The following is a 16,456-nucleotide window of genomic DNA, read 5'->3' on the forward strand; positions in this document are numbered from 1 at the left end:
GTATGTTGCACACTGGTGGATTTGAATAAACTTATCTATTTACAAGTGATAACTTGAGATAAGATCATGGATTAGAAATTACTCACGGCAGTGCAGTTTCTCCCAAAATGAGTTGACTTCCCTCACAAGAAATATATAAGGAGATGGACAGATGCCCCTGGCCGCACAATCAGGACAGGACAAAGGACTAGATGAATAAGCTAAACAAAGCAAATTTCCTAGATGCTTTAAATCTGAGTAAAGTTGTTTGAGTTGGTGAGGTTAAGTCTCCTGGCAGAAAAATGCTGTGAATATTAAACCCCTGAATTGTAACAGATAGTTTTAATTCACATTTTCTGTCTGTCAGTCAAGACTTGGGAATTGAAGGTGAGACTTCAGTGTGGGCTCTGTCCCTCAGGTTCCTGTGTTTCTGAGCCTGTACCTTGTGCCTCACTCCTGGAGTACTTCTCACTCCTTAACCTGGTGGTTGATGGGTGCTTTGTCCTGTGAATGGTCTGTGAAAAAGTGGAGCAGCAAGGAACTGATGCACATGCTGTGAGCTGCTCCCAGGACTGCTCAAACCTACGACACCTTCACATGTCCTTTTGCCCAGCCAGATATGTCCCCAGAGACTAGCTGGGGTTGTGATCTTCCATGCACCAGAAAACAGAAGCTCAAGAGTTCTCTACACACATTAGTTCAGGGCCAGAAGACGTTCACGTGATGAAGCAACAGAAGCTTTTTCAGCCAAAGGATGGTGGCACCCTGCAAATGACAGATCTTGGTGGGCACAGGAGCTTTGCTAGATTTTGTTCTGTGAAAAATTGTTTATGGGAGAAAAAAATAACAGGAAAAAGAGAAATGAAGGAGGCAATGAAGCACCAGTCTGAGATGTACTGATAGTGTGGCTTGAGTAAAACTGAAAGAGAGCAAAGGAAGTACAAATGCCTGTGTGCTTCTGAGTTAACTGCTGATTGAAAAGGACCTGAAATTCATGGTATGGTCTGAATATGTTTTCATTTTCTTGTTTCAGGGAAACAGAATTCAGTACACGTTTTAAATAAACAGACTGCACCACGTTTTCCAGTTATGATCAGTTTGGTTGACATCTCATCTAGTAGAAACAGCATGCAGGGTCATACGCTTTTCCTAGCTACTTATGGATAAAAAATGATAGCATAATTTTGAGGACATGCCATTAAGAACCTGCTACTAGAAGCCCCAAGGCTACAGAGGCAAATCCCACTCCACTGCAAGCTGTACAAACACAGCAGAGTCATCCTAGAAGGGCTTAAATCTGTACATACAATAGCCAGAACATGAAAGTGAATTCTCTACCACCAGCTTAAATATTCTTCCATTAAACTGTTAATTCATGCTGTCTCCAATAAACCAAAATGAACAATGGCTCTCCCTGCTTGGTGCTCACATCTTTAAAACATCAGTGGGCAGTTTCCAAATTGCCCTGGGCTCCAGCCCTTAGTCATCTCTCTGCTGTGTGCTAAATACATGGCTCTTTTTTATCTATTTTCATGAGTCAACCCCTCCAGTCTCTTCATTCTCCTCTCTTCCGAGCTCCTGCCAGTATTTTTCTGGTACTGAAGCATACAGAGCAGTTTTGCATTCTGGGATCAAATTAAGGTTTCCAATCCTTGTATCAGAAACTAGCTGGGCTTTGAAAAATGGTCTAAAGCTTGGTACGTGGGTGGGATCCAGACATCTGAGGCTTCAAATACTGGCTCAGACACTGTGTTGCCTCAAACAGGGAATTTAAGATACAGAGTCTCAAGATATCTCCATCCTGATACAGCACAGGACAAATCTGAGTGCCTCGCTTGAACCAGACTCACTGTCTGTCTCTTTGCTGCCTGAGACTTTGTTCAGGACTAGACTTCATCTTGGCTCCAAAGGTTTGATGCAGTCAGCATCTCAGTAGTGCAATGATCTCTTACTTTTGTGATCTGGGCCAACATATGGAGCGAATCATGGTCACATTCAGACTGGCAGCATAGATATGAGACAGGGATCTACAGCATGGACTCTTTTAACACAAAGTGCAGCAAGAGCTACCAGCTAGCAATGCAGATACAAGGTCATAGGTGTGTTTAACACCTTCTGAAGTTGGCTCTGCACATCACTAAGTAAGACACAGTCTCTGTTTCCCAGCTATGAAACAAGCGCATACAATCCTTCTTCATCTCACAGTTCTGATATTAGGATAAAGTGCACTGCTGACTCAGAGTTGCCTGCATACTATTGGTGTAGAAGTCAAACTTGTGCTCACATCTTCCGCTTGTGTCTGACCTATCTATCACTTCTTGTTCTCAGGGCAAAGGAAAGGATCAAGGTGCCTGAGACCCCAAAATGACTGGAGATGGGATGTGGTGCTTTTCTTAGCCTTGTATAGCTAGAGTGTGCTCAGGCATCTCTTAATTAAGCTGGGAAGGCTAGCAAGCTGATGGATTTGAATTGAGATGCTGGTGAAGTGCCTGTGACATCCCCAGAGGGCACATTAAATTAACCGAATAGACTAAGGATTCGGTAAGCTAATGAAGAGAGAAATGAGTGAGAGAGATGAGGAAGATGGAAGAGACGAGGGTAAAGAAGAACTAGAAGGAAAAGGAAGATGGGGCAAAAGAAGAAAAACAGGGATGAATGAACAGTGAGGAGGAAAAGAGAGGGATCGAAAAGAAGTGAGAGGAAGATACACGGAGACAGTGAAAGTGATTAAGTGCAGGGATAAGGAAGTAAAAGACCCTGCAAGATCCTGAGGCTTTCTCCAAGGGCACGCTCGGGCCATCTGTGCTGCAGTCTGGGGTCCAAATTGCTCAATCTCTGCCTCTACTGAGTTGCATTAGCTGCTTAGCCAGGCCATAACCCCCAGCAGGACTCAGCAGTCCACACTGCCCACCCTGTGCCCCGAGGCGCCTTACCTGCTCATGGTGCTCAATGCCCATGCTGATAGTGTTCACTAGGATTGCGATCATGATCCCACGGTTGAAATACTTGCTGTCCACAATCACTCGAAGCTTGACCCTCACTTCTAGCCACATGTCACTGCAGAGCTTCAGCCATCCTCCTTCTTCTACCTCCTCCTCCTTCTCCAGCGCTGAGGCACCCTGGCCCTCTCTGCTTCCCTCTCCTTCCCCTTCACTGGCTCCTCCATCCTCCTGGTCTGAGTCAGCACTATCCAGGACAGAGAGCCTTCGGGATGCTTCGTGCTCCACCCTATGGCATCGGGGGCAGTTGGTGGGATCAGAGGTTGCTGTCACAGCAATGGGCTGGATCAAGCCCTGAGGAGGGCAGCCAAGAGAGTTGTGCTGCGGGCAAAACCCTGGAAAGAGAAATGGTTATTCTTAAAGGAGAAGGCTTTGATAAAGGTATCAAAAGTGGACACCTGTTTGGCTTTTGAGTCTTTAGACAAGGTAAGCAGGCTTTTTAGCTGTTAAGGATTATTAAACACTGACACATCATCTCAAGGGCAGCAATAAAAGCCATTGCTGTTGGGAGCTCTCCACTGATGCGCTGTGTCTCCAAAGGCATGGCACTGTTCAGCCTGCCAGTGATTAGGCTCAACAGGGGTTCACATCCATCAGAGAAAGAATTGTTTTGTCTGATGCAGGAACTGCAGCTTGAGACTCAGTAGCTTGTGATAAGTAGGAACTGAGGGGGAAAATGATCACAAGAGCTTCTTTTGGCCTGACCTGCTACAAGTGGGGTCAGAGAACCCGCAGGCTGAGCTGAAGTCTGTAAGTTAGGGAAACTAGATTAGAAAAGCATCTCAAGAAGCCAGAAGAGGTAGCACAAGAACACTTCCTCCTGGTAGCCTGTACTCTGAATCAGAACAGATGTCCTGACTTCAATGAGAAAACTAAATTTGTGTTCCTTAATCCTCCACTTGGACCTGGAAAATCAAATGGACACTGGGGGAATGAGGCAATAAATTCATTAACACAGTGTATGAAGCATGCAGAAACTTTTCTCCCAGCAAGTAAAGAAAATGAAAGTCTGAGTATGCAAGACCAGCTGAAGGAAAATCTGCCTTTTTCTTGTTAATGGGAGCATAACTTAGGAAAGGCGTCAGCAGGCACTTAATACTAACTCTATAAAACCACTTTTACAGTGACTTTTCCAGCCAGGAATCCAATTTAAATGATATCTTGTGTCTAATTTTACACAACACCATGTGCTTCCGTCAAGAGAAATTGTCTCCATTGCCGTTGCATATCAAATAGACTTCTTCATCATTGCTCCCTTAGTTCAGGTGATACCCTATTGCAATTCTACTCTTTTCACCTCTCTCCTGAGGTCACACAGCAACTCAATTTGAGAGGAGAGCTCTGGAAGACCTGCTGTGTCACCAAGTCCAATCCTTTGTCCTGCTTTATCATATCCCCCTAATTCTTCTCTCTCCCAAACTGCTATAATCACTCGGCTATACCAGACATGGAGTCCTTTATAAGCATCAGACAATGCCTTTATCATTATGGTCTCTGGGTTTCAGACCTGGATTTCCCAGGTTCCCTGCTGGTCACCCCTGTTTCATTCCCATTCTTGCTGGTCAGCCCCACCTTGCTGATCTGGTGTGCTGGCCATGGCCCCATGCTCAATGGCCAATGATAATTCTAATTCTGTGCTTTGTAGACACTGGTCCTTTGGAAACACCTCCTGGCACATGGAGGTGCTCCCAGTCACTCTCACATTTCCACTATTGACATTTCCAGCAGTCCTTACTGTGATGTTTCTGGCTTTTCCTGTTCATGCCTAGTTTGGCATCACTCGGCTCCACGTTGCCCTGGCGCCAGCTCTGTATGCTGTTGTACAGCCCAAGGGTGCGACGTTTGGCTTTGCGTATGATGTGGCAGATGTACTGGAAGATCTCCTCGTAGCAGTCTCCTGGCTCCATGTAGCTGGCAACAGTGCTGGAGGAGAGGTACCTGACCCTCTGCTCCTGCATCAGCTGGTGCTCCCGCTGCTTGGTCTCTGAGAATTGTGTGGCAATGACCACCAGGCACAGGTTAATCATGAAGAAGGAGCCCACCTAGTAGCAAAAGAGAAGAGAGGCCCATCAATGTCAGCATGAGTAAGAACACGTGGGAGGGGGAATGTAAGAAGAGAGAGGAGGAGAAAGTGGCTGGAGGCAGACAGAGGAATGGAACCAGTCTGTGTATGGGGAAGGGGTTTCAGAGAAAGCCAGGAGTGCGTGAGCTTGGTTTTGAAACCTCACTTTACATAATTTCCATGCAGAATTTAGAGCTGTGAACTGAAATTCAGGAAACACACATCCAAGTTTTGGCTCTCTTGGTCCCCTACTTTGGGACGTTTAGCAAGTCACTTAGAAGGTATTTACAAAGGGTTTGATAAAAACTGGATTTTTTTCTTTCCCTCTCCTTTGTGTTAAACAGAAGATGGGAGATTTCTTGCTGCTGAGAGATCTGGAGGCAAAATAATCTCACTGTGATGAATGTTATGAAATCAGACATGAATCTCCACTAGGAGATCTATCCTTACATAGATTTAGGATAAAACCTGGGCTTCAATGTGGTGAGAATTTGATACATAAAAGGGCTGGTAAACACATTCAAAACAATTTTCAACAGCTATAATGCCTTGATTGGTGCTGACTTCCCATAGAGCTGTAAGTGTTGATAGGACACCGATAAAATGCAGAGTCTGAACACTGAACAAGGACCCCACATCTGTGCTGCTCTGAAACAAACTCTGTGGGCAGCCCCTGGGAAGAGATGAAGCACCAGCTCAAGATTTCTGCTTCCTCTGGACCAGTGAGCATCCCTGCTAAGGGACATTCTCATGCCAAGTTTCTCCTGTATGAACCCAAAAACGACCGAGTCTCACTGTCTCTCCTTTACAAGCAAAAAGCTGTGACAGGCAGCTGGATTCAGTCCTGCCCTTATCTTCAAACATATGTTCACTCCCATACAATCTTTCCAGTAAAGGGGAGAGAGAAGGCAAAGGTGGTGATAACCTGATCCCAGTCCTCCTGTATGGAAAGGTGTTCTTTTCAGCAAGAAGCTGACCTATCCAAACAGCCTTCCCCTCATTCATAGCCCTTGCCATCCCCTCATCAGCTCACCCCCTTGGCTGTCCCTTTCTCTCGCACACAGGTGTCCAGCAGCTCTGTCCACAGGCTCAGTTTCAAAGGGGAGGTGTCCCTGCTAGCATCTCAATAACCCTTTGAAACATGAAGCCCTTTCTAACCAGATTTAACATAAAGACAATAAACTGCCTCAAAATAAAGGGTTTGTTTTTTTTTCTCCTCCACTCAACACTCTTCAAAGCTGTTCTAATTCTGTTTCACTTCATCACTGAACCCTTCTCTTCCATCTCCTTTCCCCCATATTTCAGATGAGTTTCCCTTCAGCTTCTGTATGTGGCCATGAAAATTAAAACACACCTTCACCCAAGATTTTTGCTATTCCTTTCTCTCTTGCATGTTTTAACTGATGAGAGTGTGATTGAGAACCCAAATTCTTCTCCAATGCCCTCTCCTCAGCAACACGACACTCACAAGGGCTTGTCCATTCAGTTATCTCCCTCAGTTTGCACTGAGGCAGGGTTGGGAGCTAGACACCAGCTACATGAGCATTTCTGGAACACTATTTGCGACACGGCCTGGTACTTTGCAACATCCAACCACTCCACAAACAACAAGCAGTTAGGACTTGGAACACTTTCTCTATAGGATACAAGCAGAAGAGCTGAGGGCAACAAGATGTCCTCATCAGAATCACAATGTCAGCCTTGGGCTGAACTTGGACTGAGGTTCAGGTTTACATGCCTTGTCCTCAGAGGCACTGTTTGCTGTGATCTCCCACCAGATGACCAAAAAAGGGGAGGAGTGAGAGGACTGGATAAGGCAACTAATCCAGAGTCCTTATTCTTTTAGCTAAGAACATCAAATGCAAAACAAATGAGCTTGGTTAATCCTTAAGACCACAGGCAAGTCCATAAACTCTCAGGCTCTGCCAAGCTTGACACTGCCTCCCAGCTAGTAGAAGGGCATGAAGGGTCCCAGAAGACTCCTAATTGAGAAATCCATCTCAGCGAGCTGAGGTGGGAGACTGAAAGTGTTTGACGTGGAATAAAATGAAGCATCTGACAGAATCAGATGGAGACCCTTGATTCAAAGCCCCAACACAGGAGTCTTGTTCAGCCCTGAGACCAAGTTGTGCTTTGATTAAGCAGAACCTGGCTTCATTCAGCCCAAGGTTCCATCCCTATATCTGCAATATCTAATAAAATCTGACTAGCGCTGGAGATGCTGACTTGTCAATTATTTTTATTGCTTATGCCTGGTTATCCAGCTTGGCTTCTGAAGACTGCATGTGTAAGCACAGAGCATTTCAAGGAGGCTACTGAGTGCTGCAATGCAGACACCAGTCTGAGAGTTCAGAGCAGCTTGCTCTAGTTCATGAGCCACAAGCACTGGCCAAGTAGCTGGAGAGGTGACAAAGAGACCGCTGGACCTCAAGCAGGAAGACCCAATTGAAACACTCACCCAACAACAGAAAGTCATCCTTCCTTCATGTCATCTTCCTGATCTCTGGTCAAGGGGGAAGCTATACAAAAACTGCTGAATACATAAAATGCTTTTACCAGGTTGTTCTACAAGGCTACTCTGAGTGCCAGGGTCAGCCAGCACTCTTCCCCTCAGAGGACCACGTCTGTGCAGGAGTTCTAACTGCGTTGGGAATATATCCAGGTGGTGGAGCCTTCTTTCTGCCATATGAGCAGTAGCAGATAAGACCCTTCTGTAAGTGTTTGAAGATATCACTATAAGGGAAGAAGTCATGGATGAAAGCACAGCTCTAAAGAGAAGCTACAGAGATCCAGCCCCAGAGGAGTAAGTTTGAGCCAAAGCTAGGAGAAACAAAGAGTCAGGGCTTAAAATATGACTGTCAGAGCAATCCTGCTTAGAAACCCAGGCCTTTCAACCATGAAGAAGGAAGGTAGGATAAAGGCTGGAAGAACAGTACTTCATGAGACTTAAAGAGGGGTCATCATTTCTGTAAGAAGACTCGGGGAAAATGCAACCAAGTGATAGCAAGTTTGCACTGTGGTGTTGCTATCTGCTGCAAAAGATGCATCACACACACCAAGAAGGTGACAGAAAGGCTAAATACATTCTTGGTGTAACTCCACCAAAGGTAAAGGAAATATCCCATCTGGCATATGTTCTGAACAGTCCCCAGAGTAACTTGAGATTCATGTGCTCCTGCATTTGATGAAAATAAACCTATACGGCTTCTGTAAATGAGGAGGGAGTATCTAGAAATGTCAATGACACTCTGCAGTAAAATCTCAGGTGGAGTGTTTAATTGAGGATTTTCAGTGCCTGTAAATACAGAGACAAAGTTTGAATCACTGTGAATTCACATGAGGTGAGCCAGCACTAGAAGGATACTTGAAACCAAACATATACTGACAGAATTTATGTAGTTTGAAACTGGGGGTGAGGGGCAGTTTTTGGAACTGGCCCACAAAAGAATGGGCATGCCTACCCCAACGGTTAAACACTGACTCAGCACAGTCCTTCCTGACTCTGAGAGAGACTGTGGCTCTGGAACAAAGAATACATTTTGTGCCAAACTGCATATTCCTCAAATCTGTGTATCTTGACCATGCTGCTCAAAGTGAAAATGCAAGTGGGTCCTAAATACTTATTGCATTATGGGATATATGAACAAACTTCACAGGAAATATTTTTTCTGAACTCAGAAAAAGCAGCGGATGTTCAGTTTACCTGTGGGAACAGAGGACATAGGAACTCTCCCCCCAGACTCATCCTACGCAATCACACCTCTGTACTGTCTCCTTGGGACTCCAGCCTCAAAATAAAAGCAACATTCCTTAAGGTGTATATCACCTCTGCTGTCCTGGCTCATGCTTCAGCCCACAGGGAGTAGATTATCTTTCTGGTTTTCTCTCCTTGACTTTCCCCTTTGATGGCCATAAGGCAGGGGGAAACCAAGGACACCATAAGTTTTTCATAAGTTCTCTGAACTGAATGCACCAGTGGATTTTTTTTTGTGCCACTCCCCATATGTACAGGCTGCAGAATTTCTTGCAGAAACTGCATTAAAATTTCTTCTTTTCCTCAAGCCATTACATGTCAACTTGAATTTAAACTAGATCCTGTGCTAGGTGAGTCTGTCAATGTTACTGGGTGACTGCTTCTAGAGATCCTGTTTCCAGGAGGGCATGGCCCCATAGGACGAGTATTAGGTGAAGATCTGAGTCTTAGCCTGGTCCATTTATCAGTCCATCCAAACATACGTAGACCTTGGAAATACACACTCAGGTCCTTATGGACTAAGCGACCCAGAACTAAATTGCATCTATTGTGTACAGATTTTATACTTCCCATAATCCATCCTATGTCTTTCCCTTCTACTTTGGTTTCCATGTGAGAAAAGTGCAAGAGCCTTCACAAAAACAAGAACCTTCCTTGTTAGAAACAGGATATTCTATCCAAGATAACGCACTTATGCAAGGGAGGCCTGAGGAAGAGACAATGACACCATGTTTCTCACCTTTCTTTCCAGGTGTGGACAACAAAATCCTTACAGAAGACCAACCTTCAAACTTCATTTGTATAAATCCATGGGGTTTACAAACTGCTTATTAAGTTCTTGTCATGAACACACTGTTCTCTTTCCATCCCCACCATCCACATGGGATCTCACACAGCCAGTTTATTTTGGACTGCTGACACTTTGAGAGCAGCAGCTCCTTTTTGTTCATGGCAAGGAACTAATTCAGTGTGACAGACCCTGAATCTAACAAAATGTGAATCTGAGACCCTGAACCTGAGAAATCCAGGTGCTGCCAAAAGCTCCTGGCTCAACATGGCTCAAAAATTACTCAAGATCTTCAAATGTCGAAAGAGACCAAGTAGGAAGGCAGATGCAGATATGGTTTTCTGTGCTTTTGAGCCAACTGGTTTAGGGAATTTACTTTGCAAGAAGATCTGCTGATGAGAACATTATCCTATACTAGGTATGTATAACTTTGGGAATCAATCCTAAGTGTATGTTTTGAGTGAAGGATAATAACTTAACTGATACCTGTGTATGTGGGCCTACCACAGACGCTTAGTGAAAATCAACTGTCTGGGTTTCTGAGGTTCTCAGAAGTTTTCTTCCCCTGTATCTATGTTGCCCTAAGACCTGTATTTTTTAGGTTCTTAGTTTGCATTGCTGACATTCACGAAATCGTATACTTACAATTATCAACAAGATAAAGTAGATAAAATTGTAGAAGGAATGAGCATCCATCACATAGTACATGATCTCCACCCACCCTTCCAGTGTGATCACCTGAAAAAACAAACAACAACAGAAACCAAGAGGGAAGTGTGCCTCCAGAGTTCAGTCTTCAGTGTATACAGGCAGATACTGGCAGAGCTGTTGCAAACCAAGAAATGTGAGAAACAACAATTCATCTCAACAAGGCCAAATTTCTATGTCAGGAAATCAGCGTGGTACTGCTTGGTGACACTGGCATACTGTCAAAGCCTGTGAGATCATTCTAGTCAAGCAGGAATATTAAAATAGTTCATTTCCCTGGATCACAGCAGGGGAAAACCTGCAGCAGGTTTCTGTGCCCCTTGGACTGGACACTGCGTACAGCCGGCGGAAAAGAAAAAAGGCACGGATTTTAGCTCCCATCTGCAACACGTGCTGGGAATAAAACAAAAAATAGCCTCCTTTGCTATAGTGGTCTGGATTGAAGGGAAAACTGGTACAAGTCAGCCTGAATTTCCCTGGATCACAGCAGGGGAAAACCTGCAGCAGGTTTCTGTGCCCCTTGGACTGGACACTGCGTACAGCCGGCGGAAAAGAAAAAAGGCACGGATTTTAGCTCCCATCTGCAACACGTGCTGGGAATAAAACAAAAAATAGCCTCCTTTGCTATAGTGGTCTGGATTGAAGGGAAAACTGGTACAAGTCAGCCTGAAGAATGCAGCTTATTTCAGCAAGGGCTTAGAACTGCTTTATGTCATTCTCCGTCTTCAGGAACACTGTTCATGGTGTGTGCACTGTCTCTCTTGCCAGGGTAGTTATAAGACCCTTTACTCTCTGCATAAACTACCACAGGAGCCCAGAAAGACTGATTTTGAAAAAAAAGAAAAACAGCTTGAGCCTTGTTAGAAGGCTAACTCAGACTTACCTGAAATATCACAATCCAGGCATACCCAATGTTGTCAAAGTTGATGGCACCCTTGTGCGGGTTGGCGTTGCCTGTACGGCACACATTGTAATACTGGTTCCAGTTGACACACATGCCACTGATGTTGAACTCTTGCCGGACTGAGTTGTAGTAATAATAATCGTCCTTGTCCAAACAGCACTCATGGCCTCGCTCCTTCAGTGGGGGGATCTCATGACAGCCCATAATTCCATTGTCTCCTGACAGTGAGCAGATAAAGGGCATCTCATCATCTTCCTCAGGCTGGTAATAAGGGGGCAGGACAATGTCACCTTGTCTGCAAGGGCAAAAAAAAACACAGTCATACATTTTCCTGTGACAATTTCCTATCAGTAACACTGGTGGAGCTGGAAGCTCCCATTCTGACATAGAGCCTGCACCAGGTAAGGGATTTCCAGGTTTATTGCCTTAAGAGAAGGGAAGGGAAGAAGGACCTCTGGAAAAACAGGAAATTTCCAGAGTGAGCCCCCAGTTTTCAAAGCTTTGCCTGCCATCAGATCACCTCAAGCCAAATGACATAATCTGCTTGCATGGAAATGCAGAAAAGCCAGAATACAGAGATTTGCAGTCTGATCACTCTCCCCATTAGCATCAAAGCTAAATCAGATGCAATGATATTGAGGAAGTTCATCAGGCTTTACTGTGATGTGCTCATGTACGCAACCATTGATGGACATGCTTTGTAATATTTGGCAGTTACTTCTTTACTTCAAAAAAAAGAAAAAAATCCAGCTCATGCATAATTAAGATTGCACAGACACACCTTAAAATCTGGAAATCCAAAGGTAAATTTGACTTAACCTTAACTTTGACTCCTCCTTGACAGCTGGTATTATGGATGCAGTATTTCATGACAAGTTCATGTGCCTTTTTCCAAATACTGAAAGCACCCTCCAAATGCATGAATAATTAAAATGATCTATGCTTGCATAGCTGGAGATGAGCTAATGACCAGGAGAGTGAAAAGTGGAGAGTTAAAATTTTTGATTAAACTTTAGCTGGTGTATTCCTTGCAGTGCTACAACATACAACTTTCACATTGCATGAACACAGATTTTTCACTAAGTGTGATTGGAAGAGGACAGGTGGCAATGAGAAAGAAAAGGCAGAAAGTCTCTGATTCTAAACTAAGCAGGACTAAACCACAAAGCTATCTCATAATGCATCCTGCCCACTGGTGAACTGTGTACATTCAGAACTGATTTCTCTAGTAACAGCCAAAAATTTTCTAATATCTGTCACTTTGCAGTCTGTGGCCCAAATTCATCAAGTCTACGTGTATGTAATTATGTTCATTAAAGTAGTACTACTCTTGATTTACACAAAGGACAATCATCCTAAACATTCATTTTCCCCCAAGGAATATATAAACACAGGAAATGCCTGCTTTAAGCAGCTCCTACTCTCCAACTCCACTGCTGTTCTGCAGATTGTATTTTCACACTTCTTTTTTTTTCCCAATTTGAGATGATCTAAAGCTTCAAAACTGTTTAATCAGTCTAAACTGATCTACAGCTTTAGTTTTTTTAAGCAGTCTAAACGGATAGCACGCCTGGGATTAGCATACGGTTTTAAGAAAACATTTTAAAGCCTAAGATCTGCTAAAGACAGAAAGTCAACAGGAGGAGCTGTGCCCTGAAACTGGGTAATCAGAGAATTCATGGCAGGCAGGAGCTTTTCCGCTCCATTACCTGTGGGGAGGAATAAAGCTGTGCTCTGCAAGCTCACCCTGAACCTCCAGAGTAAACCTCAGATATCTGTAGTTGACCCCTGAGTGGCTTCAGGCTGTCTTTGCCAGAACAGTGCCCACATTTCCCCATGAAGTTTTTGTCCCATTCAAGCAGTCATGCTTTACTTTCAGATGCTTTCGCTACTATGAACCCAGCTGTGGGATATCTCTCCCTTCAGCCCTCCCCCTCCCCATGGCACCTCCCACAAGCAATTCTACTCCTGAAGTTTTCCAATAAATTCACTATGTCCCTCCAAAGCCTCCAAAAGTAGTGCAATACTGTCCAAACAGTGACCTCAGTTGCACCTCAGAGCTGCCAAAGATGTCCCTGGAAGCATTAGGCAGCCCTATGGCTTTCTGTTAGACTCCTCTGGGTGTTGTTTTCTGGAAGGAGCAAGCTCAGGAGAAAGACAGCACGGCTGGCTTTTCAGAGCTTCAATTCTTTCTGGGTGTAGGAGCAGCATCTTGTATCACTGGACATAGCTGGAGGAGGCAGCCCATGCTAACCTGTACCTTGATCAAATCCAAATGAGCCCAGGCATGACTGTGAAGACAGATGAAAACCATCTGTCTTTGTCCTCCCTCCCTTTCCACTGCAAGATGTGACCAGTGCTCTGCACACTATCACCCTACAGCTGTATGTAGCAAGTGCTACACAGAGATCCAGGCAGTAGAAGACCAGAGCAGGGAAGGTGTGCTGGTTAAACCATGACAGAAGGGGAAAGAGAAACACCCCTGGAAGAAAGGAAGGGAACATAATTTCCCAGTCACTCACATCGTGAAGTTCTCCTCCATGAAGCAGCGGTTGCGGAGCAGCCCAGCCCACAGCTGCACCCCAATGATGCCGAAGATGAAGAAGACAAAGAAGCAGAGAAGAAGGACATTTCCCAGCATGGGCAAGGTGTCCAGCAGCAAGTTCACGAGGATGCGCATGCCTGGAGGGGAAGAAGAGAACCAGAAGGAACAAGTGTGGGACAGAGGAAGGGAAAGGGAGAGAGGAAGGGAAGGAGAAGAACAGGAAAGACAAGTTAACAAGACATACACACACACACACACACAAGTTGCATGAAGATAAAAGCAGAGTTTATTAACTACCGTCCAAACCAGGCTAGATTTATGGTTATTGCCCTTTCTTGTCCTAACCTCTACTGACAGGCAGGCAGCAGAGCTGCTGTGATCTCTTAACCCTAGACCTCCACCTGCAGCAGAGAGAAGGAATGAGACTTTTGGTGCCATCAGCTATCTGACGTCCCTTCCTCCCTGTTCCCTGCAGAAAGGCAATAGACTGAAGGCTGTTCCAAAGGTCCATGGCACCTCAACAGCCACTTCATCAGATATCGCAGACTGAAAGTCATCCCAGTACAACAACTGCATGGTGCAAACTGTGAGAATTGTACTGACAGACCAAGACCAGCACATATAAACAGCCACAAATTGGTTTTCCCAGCGTCAGTATCATCAAGAGACAGGCATGGAGACCAGTCTCCTCCCTTGGTTAGTCCTCCTTCCCCAGCGCAGCTGAAGCACACAAGTAGCAGACACAGCCTGAATGCTGCCAGCACAGAACCTCTGCCCAGTGCAAATACTTAAAAAAACTTTTTTTTCTAATAATTTCTAATGAATTATTTCTGTGATTTAGTTTTTCCCCTAGCTCTTCAGTTCATACAGATACAAGTAAGGGTAAAGATGGGCTCATTTCTCTATGGAGCTAATGACTTTTCCTCTGCTCTCCAGGGATGATGAAAGTCTAGAAATCCTTCTGAGCATCACTGTACTGCCTTTTTCCCTGCACACACCTCATGAGGTCACCTGTCCTCGCCTCCATGGATTTCCCTCCCCCAGGTGCCCAGGGAGTTCCTTCACTGAAGATGTTCCATGTAGGCCAGCAAAAAATTAGCTAATTAGGTATTTATAACCAGTTCATTAGTTCAGATGGCAGTAGAAGAGGAAAGAGGAGGGAAAGATAAGATTAGGATTCTCTGACAGCCTTTTGAGACACAAGATAATCCCCCTTGTGTGCCCAGCATCAAGTAATTAGCCACAAGATGCTATACATTATGTTCCATGTCTATTCCCTGGACTGCTCATACTGTAGAGAGGGAAGTGGTGCCTGTAGTGGAGCATGCAGGTGTGGGATGCACACACACTGAAGGGAGAGGAAGAAGTGTGCCTGGTGTGGGACATTAGACTAGTTTAGGGAATGTTTTGTGGACAGATTGGAGTGGAAGAGACAGGAGTAGTATGTGCAGGTAGGTGATGTGTAGGAAGGAAAAGATGCTTAATGATGGGATCATGAAGGACAAGGACAAGCTCTAAGGCCAGGCTGTGGAGCAGTAGTTAAGCCATGCTGCCTGCCTGCCCAGCTGCATCACTGGTCACCACCTAAGGCAGATTCTAGACAAGTACATAAGCAAGTCAGCAGTGCAGGAGCACAGCTCCAGCCACTTGCTGGGAATCATGGACATGCCATGAGTCACAGACAGCTGATTTCTCACCACACAAAGCTCAATAGCACAGCCACAGTGCCCTGCTAGGCCCTGGAGAAAGGCTCTGAGCACCAGTTTGACTTCAAGACCATGCACTCTCACTACAATGCAGCATGTTCCCAGCATTAATGTTGCTTCACAGCACAAGCCTTGTAGTTCCCATAAACTGTCCTGGTCAGTACATTAGGGAGAGCCAAGTGACACAGGAAGCTGTGCCAGCAGCACTGCAAGAATAGGTGACGTTTTCCAGATAAATTGATGCTAGCACCACTTCAGAGCTGGGAAATGGGAAGAATTAAACTGTCCGTATGCTGCGACATAGAACAGACAGAACAGACATTCCCACCAGACTTTTACAAACAACACACTTATTGGGTCAGAATTTGCAAAAATTGATTTTGTCTGTGTTCCAAGAGAAGACAAGTGACTTGCAAAACTTGCCTGCCTTTTTCTTAGAAACATCCTGCCTGCCCATACGTTCTCCATCCTGACTCTCAGACAGATTACTGATGGTACAAGATTATGCTATCCACAGCTTCAAGATCCAAGCTATTGCTCTCATGCTATGCCCTCTGGGGTACCTGGGGCCATGACTCAAGAACTGACAGGTGGCCCCACCACTTGGCATCTTTTGCACATCACAAAGACTTTCAGCATTGATAGTTTCATTTCTAAGCCCAAAGAAAACCCAATTTCTATCTCTTAAAAAGACTCACATTAAACAGATTCATCTTTCTCTGCCCATTGATGCTATCCATGGATATGAGATTGGCTCTTCCAAAAGCAGGAACATTGAAGCTACACCCACAAACATCAATTGCAATTCTCCTATGGGCCAACTACCTCTAAAACAAATCCATCACTTCATTTTGTGCAAAGCCTCTTTTGCTTCCTGCCCTAAACTACAAAGCAATTGCTCTGGGAATCCATTTCTCACCAGAGACATCAGTTTTGGTCCATCAGATGGAACTCCTCTGCTGAGTTCATCCAGTTAGTAGAGCTACTTCAACTATTTCTTCCATACAGATGA

At 44.8% G+C, this 16,456-nt stretch overlaps 1 protein-coding gene across 1 annotated transcript in view; it reads right to left on the reverse strand.

Annotated features, from left to right (window-relative positions):
• Positions 1-13,873, reverse strand: part of CACNA1I (calcium channel, voltage-dependent, T type, alpha 1I subunit) — a gene marked incomplete at its 3' end in the record, with an annotated part of 51,721 nt that extends 37,848 nt beyond the window's left edge. The window contains 5 exon segments of the mRNA XM_009075939.1: positions 2,913-3,313; positions 4,714-5,020; positions 10,227-10,319; positions 11,173-11,488; positions 13,716-13,873. Of these exon segments, the coding sequence (XP_009074187.1) occupies positions 2,913-3,313; positions 4,714-5,020; positions 10,227-10,319; positions 11,173-11,488; positions 13,716-13,873 (1,275 nt within the window).
• Between the last annotated feature and the right edge of the window lie 2,583 nt (positions 13,874-16,456).

The sequence above is a fragment of the Acanthisitta chloris genome, unplaced genomic scaffold (assembly GCF_000695815.1).
Source record: "Acanthisitta chloris isolate BGI_N310 unplaced genomic scaffold, ASM69581v1 scaffold32815, whole genome shotgun sequence".
Lineage (NCBI taxonomy): Eukaryota > Metazoa > Chordata > Aves > Passeriformes > Acanthisittidae > Acanthisitta > Acanthisitta chloris.